At 34.4% G+C, this 24,928-nt stretch overlaps 5 protein-coding genes across 8 annotated transcripts; 3 read left to right on the top strand and 2 right to left on the bottom strand.

Annotated features, from left to right (window-relative positions):
• The first annotated feature begins 1,305 nt into the window (after window positions 1-1,305).
• LOC107476750 (putative kinase-like protein TMKL1) lies at window positions 1,306-4,371 on the top strand. Its single transcript, XM_016096630.3, has 2 exons — window positions 1,306-2,252; window positions 2,819-4,371. Exons 1-2 carry the CDS (start codon window positions 1,745-1,747, stop codon window positions 3,412-3,414), a joined length of 1,104 nt encoding a protein of 367 aa, XP_015952116.1. The 5' UTR covers window positions 1,306-1,744; the 3' UTR covers window positions 3,415-4,371.
• A 2,129-nt stretch (window positions 4,372-6,500) lies between these two features.
• On the bottom strand, window positions 6,501-9,562 carry LOC127743965 (protein DYAD-like). Its single transcript, XM_052256225.1, has 6 exons — window positions 9,390-9,562; window positions 8,641-9,272; window positions 8,059-8,451; window positions 7,839-7,950; window positions 7,454-7,537; window positions 6,501-7,276 (listed from the first exon to the last, which is right to left on the bottom strand). Exons 1-6 carry the CDS (start codon window positions 9,513-9,515, stop codon window positions 6,902-6,904), a joined length of 1,722 nt encoding a protein of 573 aa, XP_052112185.1. The 5' UTR covers window positions 9,516-9,562; the 3' UTR covers window positions 6,501-6,901.
• A 1,170-nt stretch (window positions 9,563-10,732) lies between these two features.
• On the top strand, window positions 10,733-15,332 carry LOC127743961 (peptidyl-prolyl cis-trans isomerase CYP71). 2 transcript variants are annotated; one of them, XM_052256220.1, is made up of 13 exons: window positions 10,733-11,091; window positions 11,199-11,284; window positions 11,419-11,507; window positions 11,610-11,849; window positions 11,929-12,050; window positions 12,278-12,353; window positions 12,477-12,584; window positions 12,665-12,841; window positions 13,035-13,252; window positions 13,480-13,612; window positions 13,812-14,035; window positions 14,192-14,345; window positions 14,645-15,332. In XM_052256220.1, the coding sequence occupies exons 1-13, from the start codon at window positions 10,949-10,951 to the stop codon at window positions 14,726-14,728; spliced, it is 1,854 nt and encodes a 617-aa protein (XP_052112180.1). In that variant the 5' UTR covers window positions 10,733-10,948; the 3' UTR covers window positions 14,729-15,332. The 2 variants fall into 2 exon arrangements, with proteins under 2 accessions (XP_052112180.1, XP_052112181.1); XM_052256221.1 differs by lacking the exons at window positions 10,733-11,091; window positions 11,199-11,284 and having other exon boundaries at window positions 11,433-11,507; window positions 11,602-11,849.
• A 953-nt stretch (window positions 15,333-16,285) lies between these two features.
• LOC127743856 (60S acidic ribosomal protein P2A-like) lies at window positions 16,286-17,811 on the bottom strand. Of its 2 annotated transcripts, none has more exons than XM_052256033.1 (4): window positions 17,687-17,811; window positions 17,472-17,561; window positions 16,598-16,824; window positions 16,286-16,510 (listed from the first exon to the last, which is right to left on the bottom strand). In XM_052256033.1, the coding sequence occupies exons 2-4, from the start codon at window positions 17,557-17,559 to the stop codon at window positions 16,484-16,486; spliced, it is 342 nt and encodes a 113-aa protein (XP_052111993.1). In that variant the 5' UTR covers window positions 17,560-17,561; window positions 17,687-17,811; the 3' UTR covers window positions 16,286-16,483. The 2 variants fall into 2 exon arrangements, with proteins under 2 accessions (XP_052111993.1, XP_052111994.1); XM_052256034.1 differs by having other exon boundaries at window positions 17,654-17,756.
• A 1,244-nt stretch (window positions 17,812-19,055) lies between these two features.
• Window positions 19,056-24,017, top strand: LOC127743967 (TSL-kinase interacting protein 1). Of its 2 annotated transcripts, none has more exons than XM_052256229.1 (14): window positions 19,056-19,282; window positions 19,613-19,810; window positions 19,933-20,018; window positions 20,101-20,148; window positions 20,298-20,407; window positions 20,645-20,729; window positions 20,818-21,097; window positions 21,217-21,318; window positions 21,453-21,601; window positions 21,709-21,947; window positions 22,091-22,448; window positions 22,712-23,116; window positions 23,198-23,326; window positions 23,572-24,017. In XM_052256229.1, exons 2-14 carry the CDS (start codon window positions 19,681-19,683, stop codon window positions 23,755-23,757), a joined length of 2,307 nt encoding a protein of 768 aa, XP_052112189.1. In that variant the 5' UTR covers window positions 19,056-19,282; window positions 19,613-19,680; the 3' UTR covers window positions 23,758-24,017. The 2 variants fall into 2 exon arrangements, with proteins under 2 accessions (XP_052112189.1, XP_052112188.1); XM_052256228.1 differs by having other exon boundaries at window positions 19,057-19,282; window positions 21,217-21,354.
• The last annotated feature ends 911 nt before the right edge of the window (window positions 24,018-24,928 follow it).

Here is a 24,928-nt window from a genome sequence, read left to right as displayed (position 1 = left end):
TTAATTTTTTTTAGAAAAATGATAGAATGAAAAGAGAAGTCATATATTTTTACTTTTTAAAAACTGTGAATTAACTTTTCGATAAGTTAAAAGCTTTTTTTTTTTAAATGGCGCTAAACACGATTTCTTATAATTTAAAAGTAAAAAAAAAATAGCTTCTGCCATTACTCAAACGAACTCTAATCACTTTAATTAAATTATCTTTGGTAGAGAATAAAAGTAAATTAAGTGAAACTAAAGAATCAACCTTTTTTTAAAAGTTTACAAGGAGAAAGAAGAAAAAAAATAAAAATAAAAGAATAAAATTTAGATATTAGTAGAAAAAAATTGAAAGATTAATGCACTTTTAAATAATATATAATTGAGAATTTTTTATGACTACAAGAATGACTCAATGTATTAAAATGTCAATACTTAAAACATATTTTATTAGTGATTTCATATGATTAAGAAAAAAAAAAATTATTCACTTAATTACTTAAACACCCTTTTGAATATTAGATGAGGATATTATCTTTGGTCAGTGGCAATCAGCGGCGAAGTTGGAGGTCTTTGATTATTGATTATTGTGTTTGGTGGCCATATGAAGAAACCATTTTTTTTAATTTAAAATCAAATAACCATATTATATCACTAAATATATAATAGTTGATATTTAAGATGCCCATTTCATTTTTTTTAATGCAAGTGGTAAAATATTTTCATAGTCAGCAATAAAATATTAGTTTAGATAAAATTATAAATCAACAGGAGGATTTTTAGTTTAAATAAATGAGTAAGAGTATAATTCACTTGTAAATCTCTTGTGAGTTTTGCTAAACATTATAGTTAAAGATTTTAAATGTTACTCTATTTTTGTTTTCTTTAAATTACTCAAAGCTTTAGATGAAAAATATATACAAGTTCTCATGGCTTATTTTCGGTAAATGATAAAACTTTTAAAATCAACTTCATTCATATTTATACCTAAGATATTATGTAATTCACTAACAATTTTATATGAATATAGTAGTTACTAAAAAAATAAATGATAATCATACGCAATCACCCATAAATAGTAAATAAATAATAAAAAACTTCTGGTGGCAAATGAGTACTTTCACAACAATAATTAGACACAACAGTCAAATTTTAGATACAATCATGGTATTGTATTATGTATAAATTAAAAATTAAATATTAAATCAATTATTTATAAAAATATATATATACTAAAATAATTATATTAGTTGTACATCTCAATCTCATATATTTTTGTTTTATTTCAGATAATAATATGCATCACATGCCGTAGATCTGTCTTTCATTGATCCATTCCCACACACCAACAAACACAGTTCATAACAGCATTTCCAGCAGCTTGTTATGTTCTTTTGAGTTTTAACTCTCTCCTTTCACACTCATTCACTTCACTTCAATGCCAACAACAACAAAAATTTCTCTGCCATCTCTCTTCCATGTCCACTTCTTCATCTCATAAACCATTATTTCCATTGCCCCCTTCTCAGGTAACTTCCCATTCCCACACCACAAGAAAAAGTTCCCATTACACATGCTTCCTTTTGTCCTATACTCACATGGGAACACTGTTACCCCATAAAAAATGAACTCTTTTCAGTCTCTTTCATGATACCCAGATCTTAATTCTCCATTTTATGCCACCCCATTGTCTCAAAATCTTAACTTGCTTCTGGGTCACAAAAAAGATAAGATTTTTGTTTTTATTTATTTCCCTTTCAGATAAATGAAAACTACCCTTATGGTGATACTATTACTAGTACTAGCTTCAGCTACATTTCTTGTAATTGTTGCACTTTATGTGTTCTTATACTTGAAAAGATTATCATCAAGAGATGGAAGTGAGAAGAAGGATATAGAGAGCTCAGAACAGCAGAAACAGGAAGAAGAAGAAGAGGAGGTGGCTATGAAGGAGGACTTGATCATCTTCCATGGTGGTGAGGATTTGACAATTTGTGATATTTTGGATGCACCTGGTGAGGTTATTGGGAAGTCCAATTATGGAACTTTGTATAAGGCTTTGCTTCAGAGGAGCAACAAGGTGAGGCTTTTGAGGTTTCTGAGGCCAGTTTGCACCACAAGAGGTGAAGATTTGGATGAGATGATTCAGTTTCTTGGAAGGTTGAGGCACCCCAATTTGGTGCCTCTTCTTGGATTCTACACAGGTCCAAGGGGTGAGAAGCTACTTGTTCATCCTTTCTATAGGAATGGAAATCTGACTCAATTCATTAGAGGTAATGAATCTTTTGCTTGTTAAATTCTTCTTTTTTGTTTGAAATGTTCATTTGATAAAGTGTTCTGATTTTGTCAAGATAAGGATCTAGAAGGCATTCACAGTGCCTGATCTCCTGAAAATTTTTTAGATAATTCAATTATTCCATGTTTTGTTTGGTATCTCTAATTGAGATGAAGGATGTTGAATTATGGGAATTATGGAAGTTACAATGTAGAAGAAACAACCTATTTTGTCTTGTAACTCTTAATCTTAGTAGCTAAGTAATTCCCTATTTCTAAGTGCTTGATATTTGTTTCAACTTGAATCAAATAGTTCTGTTTTGCTTTGCTTTTTGTTTTTGCATTTTTTAGTGAATATTTTGATCTCTTGGTAAACATTGCATTTTTCTTAATTGTACCCTTAGTTTGAACTAGTGATCAAATAGATAGATTTCAGAACTTGCTATTTGAATCATCAACCTACTCTTCCCCTATTTAGATAATGACTTTTTCTGTTTTTACATATATATATATATATTGAAAACTTTTATGTTATAATTATTGATGAACAATGTTCACTTAACAGATGGAAATGGAGAGTGTTACAAATGGTCTAACATATGCAAAATATCCTACGGTATAGCCAAAGGATTAGAGCATCTTCACACTGGACTAGACAAACCAATCATCCATGGAAACCTCAAGTCGAAAAACATCCTTTTGGATCGGTCTTACCAACCGTACATCTCAGATTCCAGCCTCCACCTTCTGCTGAATCCTACTGCCGGCCAAGAAATGCTCGAAAGCTCGGCTGCTCAAGGATACAAGTCACCAGAGCTCATCAAGATGAAGGATGCAAGTGAAGAGACTGATATATACAGCCTTGGTGTGATCTTCCTCGAATTGCTTTCGGGAAAGGAACCTATCAACGAGCATCCGACACCTGATGAGGATTTCTATCTTCCCAATTTCATGAGAAATGCTGTTCTTGCACATAGAACTGCTGATCTTTACCATCCAGCCATTCTCCTCAGAAACAGCAGAGATGACAACAAGAATTCGGTCAGCGAAGCAAGCATTCTCAAGTTTTTCCAACTTGCAATGGCTTGTTGCTCCCCTTCACCTTCAGTTAGGCCTAACATAAAGCTAGTCCTTAGAAAGCTTGAAGAGATTATACACTAGGAAAAGAAATCTATAGTGGTAACCATTATTGCCCTTTTGAAGCAGTTTACAACTACTATAGTTCTCTCCAAATTCATAATATACATTGATGTGGTTGAATATACTAAGGTTTTATGGATTCAGGCTCCTCTAAAGTGCAGATCCGAATGCACTTCGGAGAGTAAAGTGCAATGTTTGAACCATTGATGGAAAAAAATTGACGACACAGATTGCATGATTAGTTACTCTGGCCGTTAATTTTCTCATCAATGGTCTAAAACATTGCACTTTACCTCCGCACTTTAGAGGATCCAAATTCAAGATTTATATACGAGATATGAGAGAGAAAAAAAAATGTGCTGCTTAAAAAAAATGTGGAACTGGCTACCAGACAAAGAGTTCAAGAACAGTTGATGCTGATGTTGATGTTAAGGGTTAAAAAGTCAAGTGTGAAGAAAAGTATAGCTACAAATTGAACACATTAAATTCTTGCTCACAAATTAAGTTACTGACTTCATTTTTGGGATGAGATCATTATGTTCTTTTGAACAATTGAGAATGTGACATGGACAGTGACCCAAGGAACTATTCATGTGATGTTATCATGTCACCTATTCTTAGTAACTTTTAGTTATTGTAGAGTTTTGAGGGGAGAAAGAAGACTCTTTCACTGTCAAGAATTTGTAGCTATTCTCTCAGATTTGTAGTTGTGGAGAGACAAGAGAATCTATCATGAAAAATGCAATTTTTTCAACAGTGACTAACTCCTGTTCAAGTTTTCATTGCTGGAAAGCTTAGACATTGAGAGTGCAAAAGTGCAAAGGAACCTGAAGAATTGAAGTGGGGGGCAATTTGGTAATTCAACCATCTCTCTGCACAATGAGTCCTCGGAACTATGATATATAATTCAAAATTCTCACCTATTGTTTTTTCTTGGTTTGATCTCACAGCATTTCCATTTGATTATGTCCTTTATAATTATCATTATTATTTACATTAGACCATACTTCTCATTCTCAATTGGTAGGATTATATCTTCATCAGACAAAATATAAACTGATTTTGATGTTGATGTCCAAATACTTTAAAAGGATTTTATATTATCATTCAATTGGACTAAGTAACATTTTATTATCCAATATAATTGAGTTTGATACTGATATTGCAACTCATCAGAAAGGGAAATAGAATAATATCTAATACAGTTGCCATTTTTAATTTCTCATTGATAACTTCTAAGGTGTTGGAGAGTGGTAGTTGGCAGGTAGGTATGGTGAGTAGGGTCTGCAATATTCATTGTTGTTGGTAACATCACAATCTACTTAAGAAGCAATTAAAGTGATATCATTATCTACTTAAAAACTAATTAAAGTGGTTTTGAGATTTTTGTACCCTCCTCAAAGAATATTAAACATTTTTTTTATATAGTATCCTCTAATCTAATATACTAATGACTAATTCGTGCTAATTCAAGTTCTATTTAAAACTATATCGCCGATCAATTAATTACACAAGGTGAAATTTAAATTTTAAATATTTGATTAAACAACAAAATAAACTAACTACTCGACTAATTTAAGTTATCTATTTATTTATTTATTGACCACTAAACAATTTAGTATCATTGAAATTGCAACTACACACAAATCAGCATGTGCTTTTTGGAATTGTGAATGCCACCTGGAGTTCTAATGTTAAGGACCGATAAACCATAATTTTGTCAACATAAAATAAATTGGAGGACATGTGGGGCATAAGGTCATTGTGGATAACATAAAGCAATCATATGATTCCAGTTTTTTCTCCTTCATTTATATTGGTAGATTTGTAGATAATTACTTTATGCATAATATAGTCCTGGGGATATGACGATCAGATATGACTGACACACACAAAAGGGAAGAGATTCTTTCATATTTGACATGTTTGTAGAATCTAGTATAATAGGGCTCACAAGAATGTAAATAGCTATTTGCGGATTAATTAAAGAACTCAATTATTTATTGTGTTAATATTTCATTGTTTACTATAAAAGGTAAAACTGAACAAATATTTACTGTACGTCCTTTGATTAGTTCTTAAACGTCATTATGGTAAAGTGCTCCATAAGTTTTTTTTTTTTTTTGCCTTTTTTCATGGCCTTTCTAAAAATTGAAACCAACGAAAAAGTTGTTAGAAAATATGTAGTTGAACAACTTTACATAGTTAATAATTTAATATTAACATCATTTCAGTGTTTGTTTGATTCTACTTTTGTATGTTGTCCCAAAACTAAGGTGATTCCACATGGTTTTGAATATGTCCTTAACCAACACACATGTAGTGTTATTATTGCAAACATATAAGGGTTCTGAGTTTTACTGGGGTATTTCAAGCGTTTGAGTTTCTTTTATATACTATCAATGTAAAAATGTTTTAAAATAACATTTAGTCATATATTACCACAAATAAAAGTAGTTCTTCATATTTTTCTAAAAGTTTAATTTTCATACACATTGTCATAATGTCATTCAATAAAAATATATTACTATGATCATGACTAGTTGCACAAATCTATATCTATATGTATAAATGTAAAATTCACTTAACTTAGCAATTAATACTTTAAATAATTAATGTTCTTTGTTGTTATTATACATGTATTTCACTAGACAATTTTACTATGTCTACGCTCTCTAACCTTTTATATACTCATCTAATCATTGTTCTTATAATTAAGATATTACAATATTTGTTATTATCATATTTTAAAAATTAATTTCAAAACTCTAATTTAAAATTCACAACCCAATTGTTTATATACATATATGTTGGAATTTAAAATGATGTAATCATATATGAAATTTTTTTAGTAAAGACAAAAAAATGTAGAATTGTCATAGATAAATGAGAATATACAAAAATTAGATAAAAATAGAGGGAAAAAAAAATCTTATTGTAGCTAACTATATGCTAACACTTGTATTTAAAAAAAATGACATGGTAGTTCGTTTATTAACTGAATGGATTATATTTCTTGAATCTAACAACTTTGTTTTTTTGGTTATTCTTTGCCTTACGACAGTGACAGAGAAATATGTGTTCAGACTTCTATTTCTGGTGCATATGCAAGATTCTCTGTTTTTATATATAGAAAAATTAACACGAGCTAAATAGAAAACATGATCCAGCAGCACAATTGGTGAGGGAAATTAACAAAGTAACCACCGGAAGAAAAGCCTGTTTGCTACACTGATTATCCCAAAATTGGCTTGTTTAATTTTAAAGTATGACTATAGTTGTAATCATTTTTACAAGCAAATAATAAACTCAATTATGTAAGACCAAGTACTTACCACCTGGTACTAATGTCCATAAAGTGTAGTTTCTTAACTCAATTTTGCTAAAGTAAAAAAAGGGTGAGCTTTCTTTCCTTCAAATATAAATTGTGTGGTGTATTAGGGACTTTGCCAATATTACTCTAGGGGTGAGATCATGGGTTTCTTTATAAGGTTAATAATTTTTGGGATCATGGGGTGTCTAATGGTGGAGAAAAGCAAGGGGAAAAGGCCCCAAAGACATGGGTCAAAGTAGCATTGCTCAAAGGGCGTCTCTCTGCTAATGGCTTAACATGGGAATAAAGGTTAGGCATTAGCATTGGCATTGACAAGTGTTCAGTGTTGGGTTTGGAAGCTGGATGGTTTTCATCAATGGGGGCAATATAATCAACCTTTGGAGAAGACACATCCCTATTTGGCCACACAAATACCCCTTTTGGCTTGCAAATTTGGAAGCCACTTATCAAGCTTTCCATATTTCCAGTGCTTTTTTCTTGCATCACTGCATCATCCCCTGAATTTGCTGATTCTGACATTGTTGGTTCCTTCAGCATCCCTAGTTGCTCCTGCATCAAATGCGTTCCAGCAGTGTCAAGCAAATAGGATTCATTACTTTCAGCTAGAAGAGTTTTACTACTGTTCATTTTGTGCAACTCTTTGCAGGTAGTACTAATAAAAAATCATTCAACCCAAAACCCTATGCAAAATGAAGAGTACTGATAAACTAATGGCTATTATGTTACCGCCATGGTGCTCAAAGTGAGGGAAATTTCCTTCAGTTGTTCCTCAATTTTAACCTTCTTATTCACCAACTCTACATAGATCTCCTGAAATTTGACAAATAACCTAAGATGTTAAAAGCAACACACTTTCTATGTAACACTCACATGAGATTCCAAAATAGGCTATTATGAATTCACAAAATTAACTGTACATTAAAAGTTAAAACTATATACTAACCAACCTTGGACAATTTAGGAAAAAACAAAAACAAGAAGTGTCTCTCTGGTGTATGCATGTCATCAAAGTTCAGCATCACATTTCATGTACAAATAATTAAGCTTAGAAATTAGCACTAATTAACTAAGCCTTATTGTATGCACACGGATGCATTCATGCAGAATTCACCTGCTTTGGACCCAAGGAAGCATTCTCCTCGGATTGTAAATTGGACAAGCATGAAGTAGGGGTGGTGACCAAAGCTTCCTCTTCCTTCTTTGCTGCAAGCTCCCTCATTTCCCTGTTACATTCATAATCAATCAATCAATAATGACTCACCATCTCAGAATTTAGGAAACAATACTAATTATGGGCTTAAATCTGAATCAATGAATTAAGTAGTAATTACTGCTTCAACTGAAGAATTTCCTGCTTGATCTCATTGAGTTGAGCAACAGCAAGAACATGATCATGTGGAGAAATGATAATATCACCAATGCTCCAACCAGGAGGAGGAGTCCAGTAAGGGTCCTGAACCCCTGCTTGGCGCCGGACATCGACGAGATCAGCACTCTCCAGCCAATACTCCATGGCGCCCTCGGCATTGTGGCGCCGCCGGAACCTCTCAGTTCCGCCTGGTGCCACCTTGCCTGCCATGTGCTTGAGCAAATGGTCCAATAAACCAGTGTCCCCAATGTACTTCCTTGCTTCTGATCTCAGCTCTGCCCTCATTATTGGGTTCCCAAACACTGCCCCCTTCTCCTTCATGACCCTCAACATATTCTCCTCCGCAGTCTTATACCTACCAACATCAATTAAATCAATTGATTCCAATAATTAAATCAACGAACAAATAATAACTTCACTACTAAATTGAAGTGCACTTATGACTCTGACTAATTACAATGAGATATACTTAAATTTCAATAATCAAACGAACAAGAAAACGAATAATAACACTTTATGATATGATTCTGATTATGTTATATACCTTTGAACTGACCATCTATCAATAGCGATTTTCCGGCGCTTGTTTTTCGCTTTGGTGTTTCTGTTCGATGCATGATTCGAAACGACGTCGTTTGTGGTTACAACAATCGCATTGCATTGACGAGTTGTCAACTTCTTCTTCGTCTTCGTTTCTTCTTCTTCTTCTTCGTCTTCTTGATCTCTTCCGTTTCTCTTCTTGTTCTCCTCCGTGTCATCAACGGTAGCTAGTTGAAGTTGATTGGGCCGTAATTGGGCCTCATGGCGGCCCAAGAAGCGAACGTGGCGTCGTTGGCCCCACTGAAGCATTCCCGTGAACTTGAGGTGAGACCAGCACCGACCTTGCTTGCATGCTATTGTACTATTTGCTCCTCCACCGGCGGTGGCAATGGGCTTTTCTTCCGGCGAGGCCCAAAAAGCCCACGACTCTCTATTTTCGACGAATTCGAGGATCGGGACTCTCCTGAAGAGTGCTTTCACGGCGGAATTGAAATCCATAACGCATTTCTCGTCGAGCGCTGGAATCTTCTTGGCTTCGGGTTTTCCGAAGTTGGGATTAGTGAAGTGAGTGCGAAGAGAGTGAAGGCTTGGGTACCTCAACGAAACCAGATTCTCCTCTCTGTCAATCTCACTCACCTGGTTAATTAATTAATCACATTCATTCATTTATTCATTCGTAGTTCAATTAATTGACATCTTAATCATGAAGAAAAAAAGCTAATAATTAAGTAATTATTACGATGATGATGATACCATTGCAATGCGAACGGATTTGAGCTGAACGGGGGAATCAGGTGGGAGCATGGAGTGAAGGATTTCATGGAATCCACCGACTTGTAATTCATCGGAACCTGCTGCAATGGTGGTAGTGTTCACCATTATCAGCCACACTCTGTTTCAGGTGAGAGCATGTTAGGAAGATGAAGAGATTATATATGAGAGTAGTGTGTGTGTGAGTGAGTGAAAAAAAAAAGATTTAAAAAAAAAAGAATGTAATGATGATGGTGATATGGTGCAAATGTGTGCGTGCGTTGCAGCATGCAACGCTGGGTTCGTTTATTCGTTACACTCTCACAATGATTATTTAGCGGGGTCGTGGCGCGTTTGATATAGTGAGAGAGGTGAGGTTCACGTGCTATGGAAGCAGAGAGGGTGTGTGTAGAGAAAAGCGCGTAGGTGCGCGTGTTGGTTTCAGTGACTCGTTTTGTCAACTGTGCCAAACGGGCAACTTAACAAACGAGGGAGAGAGAGAATCAGAATGATATCGTATAGCAAGAGCAGCAATGGAGAATCACTGAAACGGACACACACTCGTCTCTGCAATTCAAAGAGCTAAAGCATTTGTGGCATATGTCTTAGTAAACTAGTAACTACTTTTATGGTAACCAAATTTCAGTATACTTTATATAATAGAGTATTAAAATGCTATTTGTACCATGAAATTACTATGTATTTATGTATAAATATATGTTTGTTAATTTATTTTTAATATATATTTTGTATTAGTAACTGATGTGAATGAGAATGGTGCAGTTAGAAGAAGTGTTACTCGCGTTATTATTCTATAAAGGGTATAACCATAAATGTATTATACATATAAGTTGAGCTAATAAGGAGTTGCTTTATTCACACACACACGGAAGACGTACACCTTTCAGCACCAAGAATGCAACCAAGCAAGTACCTTTTGCTTTTTGGTGTTGCTTCTTTCTTAACTAGATTCATGTTTTGAGCTCTTCCACTCTCCCAGTGATGAGCAATTCAGGTTCATATGGAAAATATTTGCAGTGCATCTTCTCTGTCGTTTGACGAGACCATGAACAGGAAGAACACCACAAGGAAAGGAGAGGCTAGCTAGCGTGGGCTGTCTCTGCCAGACCTGTTTTGTGCTTATTTCTTTTTTTTTTGGTAAAATGCTTATTTCTCTTTTTGTATCATCCCCTCTGTTATAATTGGGCCTAGGCCCAATACTTCTATTCTTCATCCATGAATATTGGGCTGAACAGTTACATGGTTCCATGTGTTAGTCGGTTTGGCTTTGCCTATGAAAAAACCCCCCAAAACGACGTGCCGTTTTAGGTGTAGTTCAGTTCCCTCCTTCCCAGTGGCAAGTAGTGAATTATTCGAAGGTGGAAGTGGAAGAAGCATCTTTGTAGAATTGTAGTAGTTGGTCTCCATTGTAGCATAGCATCTCCATCACAATCACAATCACATAAACCGTTTGTTATTATTATCAATTTATTGTTCAGCTCAGCATCTTACTTTCCTTTCGTTATTCTCTGCGTCGAAGACGAAGAAGAAACAGAACAAAGATGGAGGAACACGAGAATGGCACTGCCGGTAATGTAACTGAGGAAGAGCCCGCCATCGGACCCGGACCAGCCCCTCGAGCCCGCCCCAAGCGTCCCCTCCAGTTCGAGCAGGCTTACCTTGACGCCCTCCCCTCCGCCAACATGTCTCTCTCTCTCTCTCTCGACCATATTTTTCTTTTTCCAATTAGGGTTTTAGATACTCACTCACTCTCTGAGCTTTGATGCAATTGTTCTTTCCGTTCTTTTACAGGTACGAGAAAAGTTATATGCATCGCGATGTGGTTACGCATGTTGCTGTTTCAGCTGCCGAATTCTTCATAACTGGAAGTATTGATGGTACGACATGTTGCTAATTCTACTTTAAAGTTAGATTTTTGTGTAACTAGTTAGTAATTCATCATAATTATGTATAATGATTTAAGATTAGGTATATTTGGCTAATTTTAAAATCACTTAAACATTGTTGTCAGGGCACTTGAAATTTTGGAAGAAAAGGCCCATTGGTATTGAGTTTGCCAAACACTTCAGATCTCATCTCGGTCCGATTGAAGGTCTAGCCGTAAGTTAGTCAACTTGGTTTAACCCCTTTGCATTAATCTAATTGATTATCACTTCATTATTGCTTGCTTGTTATCAACCATGACTTATTTCAGCTATGCAGGTTAGTATTGATGGTCTGCTATGTTGTACCATATCACATGACCGTTCTGTCAAAGTATATGACGTAGTGAACTATGACATGATGGTAATGATTCGTTTGCCGTATATCCCCGGTGCTGTGGAATGGGTTTACAAACAAGGGGATGTCAAAGCTAGACTTGCCATTAGTGATAGGAATTCATCTTTTGTGCACATATATGATGCTCGATCGGGTTCAAATGACCCTATCATTTCCAAAGAGGTAGCTGACTTCAAAATGTGTTACTTTCATTTTCCACAGTTAGTTACATAATTGTGTCATTCCTTGCCTCTATGTGTAGATACATATGGCTCCTATTAAAGTTATGAGGTACAATCCTGTATATGATTCTGTAATTTCTGCTGATACAAAGGGGATCATTGAGTACTGGAGCCCCACCACGCTTCAATTCCCAGAAGATGAGTATGTGCTTACTGTTAACTTCTACTTCATCCATCTATTTATATTAATCAATTCACATACAATTATGCCAAAACATTTACAAATTAGGTAATCCAAACCCTTTGTAGTGCTATGGTACTCCTTTATTGTTGTGCTGAATGGATTACGTGATTTCAAACATTACAAAGTATGCGTTTTATTTGTTCTCAAATTCTCATTCTATTTGTTCTCCTTTATGGTGCTTTTAGGGTCAATTTTAAGCTGAAGAGTGATACTAACCTCTTTGAAATAGTAAAATGCAAGACATCTGTTTCAGCTATTGAGGTATTTTTCTTGTCCAAACATAACCCATAATTTTGGTTACCATATATGCAATCAAGACACTACTTGTTCAGTTTACAGTTTATTGTTACTGGTATTCATTCAATGTATTTCACAATGTTTTAGGTCAGCCCGGATGGTAAACAATTTTCGATCACATCTCCTGACCGCAGGATACGTGTCTTTTGGTTCAGAACGGGTAAACTAAGAAGAGTTTATGATGAATCTTTGGAGGTAATAATTTAACATAAATTTTCCCTGAATCGTGTGCTCTTTATGAACATGTGTTACAGAATGAATTGCTTTACTGATAGGTTGCTCAAGATCTTCAAAGAAGCGATGCTCCATTATACCGGCTGGAAGCCATTGATTTTGGCCGAAGGATGGCTGTCGAGAAGGAGATAGAGAAAACAGAAAGTGCTCCATTGCCCAACGCAGTTTTTGATGAAAGTTCTAATTTTATTATATATGCAACCTTGCTTGGGATTAAAGTAAGATTTTTTCCCCCTTTACTTACCTTATAGAGCCAATTCTTGATCTGTGCAACTATTTCACCTTTTCAAGTTATCTGATCTCTCCACATACATAACTACATCATTTTTCCTTGTTTGCTTATTGATACCATGAGGTGAGTGGATGAAACTTCATTCGCTAATGTGTATTTCATCTTCTCTATGTTTATAGATTATTAACTTGCACACCAACAAAGTTGCTCGAATACTTGGGAAGGTGGAGAATAATGATAGGTTCTTAAGGATTGCGTTATATCAAGGTGATCAAAGTAGTAAAAAAGTAAGAAGGATTCCTTCGGCTGCTGCTAATGCCAATGAAAGCAAAGAGCCTTTGACAGACCCCACTCTCCTGTGTTGTGCTTTCAAAAAGCACAGGATATATTTATTCAGGTATAGAAGATCCTGATAGTGATAAAACCTGAATTTTACCCCAGGTTTATCGTCCAAAGTTATGTAGTAATGTTATAATTCCGTGTATTACTCATGTGGAGTGGGTTTCCTAGCATTTTTCTCAGTACATTGAGGCTGTACTTTTTTTACCTGCATATCATCAGTCATATGACATGCAAAATATAACTCTTTATTGTATCTAAGTTTTGGAGTTTGTCATGTGTCAGTCGGAGAGAACCAGAAGAGCCTGAAGATGCAACTAAGGGAAGAGACGTGTTCAATGAAAAGCCTCCTGCTGATGAGCTTTTGGCAGTTTCAGATATTGGAAAGACTGCAACAACCTCACTTCCTGACAATGTGGTGAGTTATCTATGTTAGTGTGTAAAACAGGCACACACACACAATGTCTACAAATAACCAACCTTATGTGTATCAGAACCTGTCTCTTATCACTTCCTGTCTCTTATGGTTTTTCTTTTTTATAATTTTTTTTCCAAATCCCATTGGTCACCTCTTTCCCGTGATAAAGAGCTTTACAATTCCAATTATTCCTTTGCAGATTCTACACACCACCATGGGTGATATTCATATGAAATTATACCCAGAGGAATGTCCAAAAACTGTGGAGAACTTTACAACTCACTGCCGGAATGGTTATTACGACAATCTTATTTTTCATCGTGTCATCAAGGGCTTCATGATACAAACGGGAGATCCTTTAGGAGATGGCACTGGTGGGCAGTCCATTTGGGGGAGGGAATTTGAGGATGAATTTCACAAAAGGTAATTATTTTTGTTTATAATGTTATTATGTCAACGAGATGCAATATTGATTCTGTTCTCCTCAATAGAATGATTACCTTTGTGCTGATGGCCTCTGGAATTTCATGTTATGGTTTACCTCATGGGACATAAAGCAAATATCTTTTTCTCTTGCAGTCTAAGGCATGATAGGCCTTTCACGGTGTCAATGGCAAATGCTGGTCCGAATACGAACGGCTCCCAGTTCTTTATCACCACAGTAGCCACTCCTTGGTTGGACAACAAGCATTCTGTATTTGGTAGAGTTGTGAAGGGAATGGATGTTGTTCAGGTACATCGACTTCAATTCTTGTATAATCATCATCATTTAATGCAATAAATTAATTCAGCACTGTTTATTAAGGGATTTGCTTGCATGCTCCTATTCTGATTCAATTGCAAAATAATTTCCATGTTGTGATTTGAGCTTCTAAGTGTAATTTAATCATTTTCCTTGGATTTCTCAATAAATGCTCTCGCTTAAGTTATTGTCTACAATATTAGGTTACCATTTATTTTTAGGTATTTGATTACTGTGAGAGGCTGCTGCCCGAAAGAAACTAACCAATAAAAAACTTTGATCTTTGACAGTCTATAGAGAAAGTGAAGACAGACAAGACAGATAAGCCATACCAAGATGTTAAGATCCTAAATGTCACTGTACCGAAGTCCTAAGGTCCATGGTTTGTCCGGCTAATTCTGTGGGTCAGTCCTTGCTGGCGCTACAAGCTGGGCAGACGAATAAGCTTCCACACGAGTAATTTTAAGTTTCTTTATAACAACCATTTTAACAGGCCTTGTTCGAAGAGCAGCTTTTGTCTTCGTGTACCAGTCTCCAAGCCAAGCAGTTCAGACTCGGCGAGTTGCGATCACCTTGCCATTATTCCGAATGCTCTCCAACCACACAGAAACATTTTTGCACATCAAATCTTCATAAGCCATGTCAACGCCAAGGACTTACCAGTCTGTACTTGATATGTATGCATGTCCAAAACATGAAGCAAGACTTTTCTTCTGAAGTGTTTTTCTGGAGTTTTGGACATATATTGTATTCGGTGTTATTTATTCTTAAGGGACTACTAAAGTAGTGATTGTTACTTGTTAGTCCTTTGTCTTGATGGAACTATACGTAGGTTTGATTTGAAGATAACTCCCTTTAGATATTGTCCAAGTCTAATAGAAAAGATTGCCCAGCAATGCTACATAAACAACTTTTACCAACCACTCCAGTCTCCCTTGTCAAATATTAAATAAAAAATATCCATAGCCAAGAACATAACTTACTATCTTGTTCAAATTATTTCATTTTTATTTAATTCATTGCAAAATTTCTGTACTAGGACAAAAATATATTTAGATATATCCATTTTTAAATAAACCCAAAAAGACACTATTAACATGAAAAAAGTATAAAAACTATATGAAGAATTCTCCACATATAAGCGTTTTTTCATATAAGTCATTTATTTCTTTTTCTTTTTTCATGCCTCTTCTTTTTTTCTCTTCCTTCTTTTTTTTCCGTGCCTTCTCTTCTTCTTCTTCTTCTTCTTCTTCTTCTTCGTTTTTGAAGTGTTTCATTTTCATCGTCGTGTTTCTCCTCGTTTTTTTGATTTTGCAACATTATATTTTTTTTCTTCTTTGTTTGATTTTTTCCTCCAAAAAAGAATTGAGAATATGAAATAAGAAAATGAAGAAGAAGCAGAAGATGAGGAGAAGAAAAAAGAAGAATTTTGAATTATACATAAAATGTACTTCAACGAATTTTGGGTGTATTTTTTAAATCCTTTGAGTGTATTTCTAATTTCTATAATCCTTAGGATGTATTTTTATAATCGTTTGGATGTATTTATATAATCCTTTGGGTGTACTGAACTAACAAACACAATACTGAATTTTAGTTTCCAGTCTCTGTCTAGCAGTTGCAAAATTTTAAAATGAAGATGTTGCTAAGAATCGTCAAATAGAGATATTGAATTGTTTATAAAGCTTTTTTGAATATATTAAAAAACATTCCCTTTTATTACCTAAAAAAAAAATCCCTTTACTTTCCAAAGTTTTATGCGTTGAACTCGTTACTCTAATCCATTGACAGTGCATAAATCGCATGCTAGCAGAGCAAAGCATTCGAATCAACTAGCTTTTTCTAGTCAAAGAGATAACAAAGCAAAACTGATAAATACCGCAAGACTTATTTTTCATAACAAGGAAGAGCATAAAAATGCAAACCCATAATAAGCAAAACATTCAAAACACGACTAAATTATATAGGGCATTTTGGTGTCATTACATTGTCTCAAGTCAAATGAAAAATGGCAGAACCCATGAAACCTAAAAGTATGTGTAACTTAAGTAACAAAACCTTGTGATTTGGGTTGAAACTCTTGACTAAAACCGAAAATGTGTTGTACACATGAAACACTTGAGATCTTTCTAGTCAAATAAGCTGAAACCCATATCCTGTAGAAAGAATAAGAAACATACATCAGCAACAAATCATGAATTTACTATATACCAATCAAATAGTGGTTTTATTTTGAAACTTACATCATCCGACTCTTCCTTCTCTTCAACTTTCTTTTCCTCCTTCGCTTCGGCAGCAGGTGCAGCACCACCCCCTCCAGCGACGGGAGCAGCGGCAACAGCAACTCCACCGCCACCAGAAGGCACTGCGGCCAACTTCTCCCTTCCACATGCAATTAGCTCAGTGACATCTTTGCCCTCCACTTGACTCAAGAGCAAGTCAATCATGCCATCATCAGCCTCAGCTCCAACTATAAATCATAAACAAAAGTGGTCAACAATTCAACAGCATGAAAGAGACATCCTCGAATGATTTAAAATTCAATGTTACATGTACTCCAATTCAAAGATTTCAATACATTATACTTCATGTCTCAAAAGAAAAAAAACACGCACTTAATTCTATATGGAGAAGAAAACTGTAATGTCTACTACAACTGAGATTTAGGAATAAAACACCAACTAATGCATAAAATGCAACCAAACTTAATTTAACTCCAGTAACACATCTTATATTAAAGTCAATGTTTCACCAATCAGATTCTCAACTCTAAGTTAACAATAACAATAATAATAACAATCTCCAACTATGCTATGTGTACACCAAAATCAGCCACCAGTATAAAATACATGTTGGAATACAAATACACATTGAAAATTAATTAACGGCGCATGTATTTATACACAAATCCACTCGAGGCTGATATTAGTAGCTGATTTTGACGTAAGAATAGCATTTTTTATTACAATAACATAATAAATAAGAAAACCATACATCTAACTCATAAAACAATTGACCATGGTAAATCCAACTCATACATCCAACACTTGACCAGCTCAAATATTTAAAATAAAAAAATAAAAACAAAAAGAATTTAAGATGTTAGAAAATAGGGACCTGAGGAAAGGATGTTCTTGATATCATCAGCTGAAGGGGCAGTGTTGCCTCCCAATACGGCCAACAAATACGCAGCAATGACCTTCATTTCTGAAAAATTGATTCCGAAAAGAACATAGCAAATTGCAAAAGTTAGTTACTGACACAAAATTCATAGAACATAGTCAACGAAAGAAAGAGACTTTGAAATTCGTCGCGAGTGCACGAAATCGTACTTGCTGGATTTGAGTGCGGGATCCGACTGGGTTGCGATTTGGGCGCTAGCTAGGGTTTCTGCTGAAAGATAGGAACTTGGCTCTCTGAACTTATTTTATAGCTAGGGTTTTCAGCTTATTCAAGTTTTGGATTCCCGGAAATACCCTCCTATTGCGCCTATCAAACATTTTGAATTTGGGTGTAATTGTAAAAGTGGGAAAATGCGTGACTAATTATACTTAAAATAATTTCTAAATAAAAGAATTATTTAAAACTCTAAAATGTTGTGAAGATGTTATTTTGACCAAATGTCTTTTGTTTTTTGAGGTTTTGTTAAAAATCTAATCTAAAAGAAAACAAAAAAATTAATATAATTAGCATTTATCAATCAACATATAAAAGATGGAATAAAAAATACTAATTAATCAAATAAAAAACTATTTGTTTTACGGAACACAAATATGTCTTTTACATGATTTGTAGTAATAAAAAAACTATATCAGTTATATGGCAGTTCCAAAGAAACGCACATCGAGATAAAAAAAAATCGAAATATTCTTTGAAAAAGAAGAGGTTTTTTGGACAGCATTGAAATTTTATTCATTAGCGCAATCAATTTTTACAGAAAATTTAAAATTTTTTTTTGTATAAAAAATACAAATGTTGAAATACTATATATATATATATATAATTGATTTGGTAGTTGGTTGTTTGTAAAAATAGTGAATAATTTATCTATCTTTATATATTAGTCTTGAATGAGAGTAATTTAAAGTGTAAGATGCATTTTAGATGATAAAGAAAAATGATGTTTATATGCTTGATTTTTAATTATTTACTAAGTTGTATTTAAGTTGAACATGAGTTATACACAACTTAAGATATAAATAATACCATCCACTAATAAAATAAAACATGTGAATCTTTGATAAAAGAAAAAAAAAAGAGGTTAATGATTTCATATTATATAACTAGTTGTGCATGCGTTTATAACTTGAGAAATGAATGGATTGATTATCACCTTAACTTTTTAGATGCTTCACTTTAAGTACAGCTTGCATTTTGAAAAAGTCAAATTAATCTAACATGCAAAAGTTTAATTTTTCACATTTTAGATCTTATTAAGAGTTTATAATATAATAGAATTTTCTTATATATTTATCTAATTAATTGATGTTCAAATAATTTTAAATTTTTATTTTTTATTTAATTTTAACACATTAATAATATATATTAAAATTAATTATTTTATTTTATTAAAATAATTTTAAAATATAGATATATAAAAGTAAAAAGTAAATCTTTTAATAATGTTAAATTGATACCTATTTTATTATATCAGAAATAATAAGGCCCAAAAATAAAAAAAAAATAAAAATAAAAAAATTCAAAGACTGGAAACGAAGCGTTTAGATTTAGAACATTGAAGAACACAGTGTGCAGGTTCGTCGATCTTCCTTCGTCTATCGTCATCTTCTTCTTCTTCTCCCTTCGCGTTAGGGTTTCCAGATATCCAATTTCCCCTCTTTTCTTAACCTCCTTGCTCCAATCATATTGCAATTTCTCGCAAATTTCATCTCTGCAATTCATCAATTCGCGATATATTGGCCTTCAAGGTACCGTATTCCTCTTTGAGATGCAATTTTTATTGTTAGTTAGCTTAGTATCTTTTCTGGATTTACAATTCACTTCAATTTTAATTAAGTTTATTTATTTTTAAATAATTTCAGTACCACTCTAATGTTTGTGAATATTAATTATATGTGCATGATTAATTAAGTAGGTGTGGATTCATTTTTTTTCTGTGCCTGTAAGCTACATTGTGAAGTTTGACTCTGTACCTGAATTTAAAAAAATTATGATCCACAAGTTATTCGAGTGAGTTGCAGCTGAGGCATATTTTTTATTCTCAGGGAAAAAAAATTGATTTTTGTTGTTGATCACAGGGAACTAAATCTTGTATCTTTGGTGCATTTGAATACCATAGAATGAGCATACACTAGGGTGAAAAAAAATGCAGGCTGAGGCACAAATCTCGGTTAATCCGGATACTAACCTTAACCCGGAGAATGCTATTTCAATCCGAAATGGGGATCCTGTTGTTTCCTCATCTCTTTCAAATGCAACCACAACTCAACAGCCAGGTTGCTTGTTTACTTTCGTCCCTAATTTGTTTCATTATGACTTACGAGTGATGTCAGGCTTTGATGATTAATATGTTTCAATGGTTGAGAAGTAAAAGGTATCATTCCCTTGTCTTTTGTAGCTCCGAAGAAACCGACAAGGCAGTGGGCTGCTTGGACTCGTCAAGAAGAGGAAAGCTTCTTCACTGCGTTACGACAAGTTGGGAAGGTATATTTATATTTACTGATTTTGCTTTCCCTGTGGTTGTTTTGTTGTTAATAATTACTAATTGCATTACTCTTAAATGTAGAATTTCGAGAAAATCACTTGCCGTGTGCAGAGTAAAAACAAGGATCAGGTACCTGTTACGAGGCTTTATCATCCGCTTCAGCTTGCCTACATGATCTTTTACCCCTCATTTATAAGTTTTGGGTTTTATTGCCAAGCTAATAGCCTTCATTGTTTCCCATTTTTCACTCTTTGTTTCTCCTGGATGATGATTCGCAGGTCAGGCATTATTACTATCGGCTTGTGAGACGGATGAACAAACTTCTTGGTCCAGGATTGTGTTTAGATGCCAAAAACTCGAAAGATACCAATGCTGCAATGCTTCGCTGGTACACAACTGTCTCAATGGGTTTTTGTCAAATGAAGTGCATATGTTATATATATATATATTCTACGGAATGGCTTAGAAGTAGAAGAGATCTAATTCGTCTTTTTAGTTTTATCATTTCATAGTAAATTCCTGAATAAGATTTGAGGATAGTATTATATCAATTGATAATTTTGCATTGAAAATTTCTTAGGAATGATTAAGATACTCTCCTCAAATTATCTGACCTTTGACACAGGTGGTCTTTATTAGAAAAGTACAGCTGCAAAGCCTCAAAGCTTCACTTAAAGCCCCGAAGGTTCAAAGTTTTTGTGGAAACCTTGGTTAGTCAAGACTATACATTTGTCTTTGCATTTTAATTTTGAATATCTTAGTGTGTTTGGGAACTCACCTATTCTTGTTGCCATGAAGGAGCACCAACTTTTGAAGGACAGGAAGAAGAACGTAAAAAAGAAACCTCTGCAGGCGGTAAACTGTCCTCCTCCTGCTCCTAACACAGTTTCAAATCAAAGTAGAGCATCAGTAAATGATCCTCGTGCAGTTAAACTGGTTATTGTTGATAGTCAAAATATTTTAAAGCTTGGGCCTTCAAAACCACCATTGAAGCGCAACATAAACATGGGTGTTAACCGTAGTAACACAAAGGGAGATTCAATTACCATGAAGCCCTCAAGGCAGCGAAAGAAATCTGGTGATTCTTTTTCATTTCCCCTTTGAGATATGATAATATAGATCTAAAATAAATTCATGTATCTTATTTTACATTTAAAAATAAACGGAAATTTACTCTTTGATGTTTCTATCTATCAGGTGTGATCACAACTGCAGCATATAAAAAGTGGGAGAAGGCTGCAATTGCTGGTGTTTCTTTAGTTGCAGATGCTGCTGAGCATTTGGAGCGAGCTTCCTCTGGTAAGGAGGCTGAAAATGACCAGGAGAATAATCTAGGTAGTTGTTACCATGAGAGCTTTATCTAATCTTTGCTCCCAAAAGGGCTTACTATAGCTATTCTGCGATTTCACACTTATTCTTCCATCTTTGTCCAGGAGAAAAATGTTCTGATCCTGCTAATTATGTACTGCCCCCTTTGCCCACATTTCCACAAAATCATGTAGATAACAATGTACATAATAGTATGAAACTTAAGCTGCAATTATTCCCAATTGATGAACCTACTCGAAGAGCATTGGAAATGGTGAGCATGAAAGAAAACCAACTAACATCTTACGGTAGTACTGCAAAAGTGCTTTAGAAAGCGATTTACATATTGATTTTTCTTCTTTCTTTCTTTGTTACTCCTAGGATAAGCATAACCCATACCTGGAGCTTACACTTAGTGCAAGAAAGAAGATATCATCAATTTTGGAACATCTAAACCGTAAGTGGGGGAATTCAAGCATAGCAACGGGAGAATTAATGATTTTTCCCTATGGTACTCAAAGGGAGAATTTGGTAAATTATCATAGATGGACCCAGGAATCTACTCTTAGTGCTGCAGATATATATGCAATGATTGGAAGTCCACACATATTTCGTTTGAGGTACCTCATTTCATTTCCATGTTGCTTTCTTGATTTAGTTTCATATAAGAAGTAACTAAACATCAATAGTAAGACATGCCACTCAACCTTGTATGAAAAACTAACCATATCAACACTCTAATATTTATATATATTCTGTGAAGGTATGGCTGGATTTCCAACACTGAGCTTGAGTTATTAAATATGCAAGCCCCGGTAGTAACTGGCAGCATGCTTGGACTATCAAACAATAGTGTGAACAATACTATGGGTCAGATGCTGAATCCTGAAGCACTCCCTATTCCTTCAACTAACAATCATTCCTTGGAGCTCTCTGAAGAACGAGGAACGTCCATGATCAGAAACTGTGCTAACACTACTTCCACTGATTTGCCTAATACTAGAGACAACAGCGAATACCTGAATACAAGAACTGATGATTTCTGTGATCCTACAGCAAATGTACCATGGCGTGGAAAAAATGTTGGGGATAGAACTGTGACTAGACAGTTGGAAGATGCGGTATTTGTTGTTCTCTCATATTTTATTTCATTAGCTCTGAGATTATACTGTAGATTTTCACCCTATTGTACTTCTTTGGCACTTCTGCATAAATTTTCATATTTCTCCTTGAGATCTTGAGCATAATACACTCATCTTTTTAGATTGTGAAGATCTAAAAAGCTTTGCTTTTAAGTTTCTGGTTGGGTTTGTATGGTTTTGTTATGATGTCTGATGTATAATTACTAGCATCTATATCTATAATGCTACTTGTTTGTATTCAGGATGAGATGAAGTTAAGCAGTGGAACTGGTCTGTCAGCTGGTGAGTGGGCTGACAGCCTTACCAACATTAGTGTGGGGGACCTACTTTCAGGAGTTTCTCAAGATCTTGAAGATAACTGTGTTGATAATCGTATTGCTGAAAATTGTCATGGTCTTCAGCAAATTCCTTTCAGTAGTGATTCTTTCGATGCTGCTATTGCTGCTCATATCTCTAGACACCAAGACAGGATGGGACAACCAACCATGGCATCCCACATGTCTTCGATATGGGATGCTGAAGAGACATGCGATGCTTTCTTGTTTAAAAAGGATCCTATTCCTCATAAAGATGGTACTTGTCTATCACCAATTGCTACGTTAGATTCTGAAAATGTGGTCCTTGGAGGGTCCGAGAAATTTGAAAAGGTGACTCTTCTTCCTTTTGTTTTCTATCAAAAATTCTTTGCAAATTTAAATAAGATCTAATTTTCTCCATTTTTACTGCAGCTGTCACCTGAAAGAGAGAGGCTTGTGGATGATTTTGCTCAAACTGACCATATGGATAGTGGTGAGTCGGATGCAGAGGCCCAGCATCAATTAGCAAAAGATTTCAATGGACTAGCGGATATCTATTGGGTATGTTCCTTGCTGCAAGAGAAGCAAACCTAAATAACTACAAATAGGGAGTTATAACGAATATGTTCCGCACTCTGAACCATCTGTCAACACTAGCTCTATGAACTTAAATCTTTGAATCATTATTGCATTTTTGAAACTTTTTTTTTACACTTAGTGGCATCTGATTTTGAAGAACATATTACAGAATACATACATGTTAGTTTATTCCGACCTAATCTTTCTTTACTATCATCATGTTACAGCCTGATTCTCTGGGACCATTGGATCTGGATATACCATCAACCAAGTATCACAGTGAAGATCTAATTCTGAGTGATAGCCTTAGTGGTCTGAANNNNTTTGGGTTTGACAAGAAGGAAGCATCATCAGCAGTTGAGGCTCGAGAAGTTTCTCCTCTTTCGGATTTTAAAATTGGAAGTGAAAAATGAGCCTCAGCAGTCAGCATGATCGGATCATCTTGGTAACATTATCGTTCTTCGGCATGAATTTTTCTGGCTGAATCAATGTTCTGATTAACATTTTACTTAAACTTACTTGACTTGAGGTGTGCAAGCTGAAAATGAGACACTTCACACTTCCTGTATATGTTTCTCTAATCTGGGTCTTTCCCCTTCTGTACAAAAAAGAAGTTCATCAAAGGATTTCACTGTATCAACCCCTTGTTTGATTGTGTTAGCTTCTGTAGAAATACATCTGTTGTTTTAAGAAATCTTAACCCCTCTTTTATTCTTAGCTTCTATACTTTGTATTTTTTTAGTAGAGTTCATAATGTGGGGCAGGGTAAAATTAAGATTCTTTCAAAGAATGACATAACTTTTGGTGGAAGTGTCTTCCCTTTTGTTAAACAACCAAACAAGCTATCATATGAATCTTTTCAAAAACTTTTAGATCTTGCAAAAACTTTTCGTCCTTAAAATTGGGTTGATTTTGATACCACCACCATGTATAAGTTGGATTAGTTCGGAAGGAATCGTTATATTTGCATTTCTTTTGAAGGAAAATGTACAAGTTTGAATCCCTAATTTGTATCCCACTATCCCAAATATATTAAATACGGGAATTTAATTTTGATGCACCGATTATGCAAAACATTTTATACAATGATTTAATTTAACTTATGTTTTTAAATAACTTTTAAATAATAAGATTGAAGTTAATTACCTTTGCTTATATGATAATACACGATTAATACTGTCTGAGTAAAACCGATGCTATATGAAAATTAAATTCTTAAAACAATACATTAACAAACTTCTAAATTAGTCATGTAATTGCCTTGCTTACATCATAAGCAATTATAATTGTTTAGACATCAAAGCATTGCCGTTTTATTTATTTAGCCATGTAAAAGGTGTAATTACTTGTACCAAATGTGATTATAAGATCTTACAAAGGATTAAGTTATCCTAATCATCAGCTACATATAATCGTTTGGTTTAGTGTGATAAGCAATAAGCAATTGATTAATAAAAGGCGCATGTTCATAAATTTGAATTTATCGGCTAACTTTGTAAATGGAATTTTGCTATATTAGCTTTACATGGCAAGTAAACATTTAATTTAGTCTCTGTCTATTCTTTCAAAAGACAAGGCGATTTT

The sequence above is a fragment of the Arachis duranensis genome, unplaced genomic scaffold (genome assembly GCF_000817695.3).
Source record: "Arachis duranensis cultivar V14167 unplaced genomic scaffold, aradu.V14167.gnm2.J7QH unplaced_Scaffold_165934, whole genome shotgun sequence".
Lineage (NCBI taxonomy): Eukaryota > Viridiplantae > Streptophyta > Magnoliopsida > Fabales > Fabaceae > Arachis > Arachis duranensis.
Note: the sequence above shows the minus strand (reverse complement) of the source record. Positions and strands in the feature narration are given on the sequence as shown.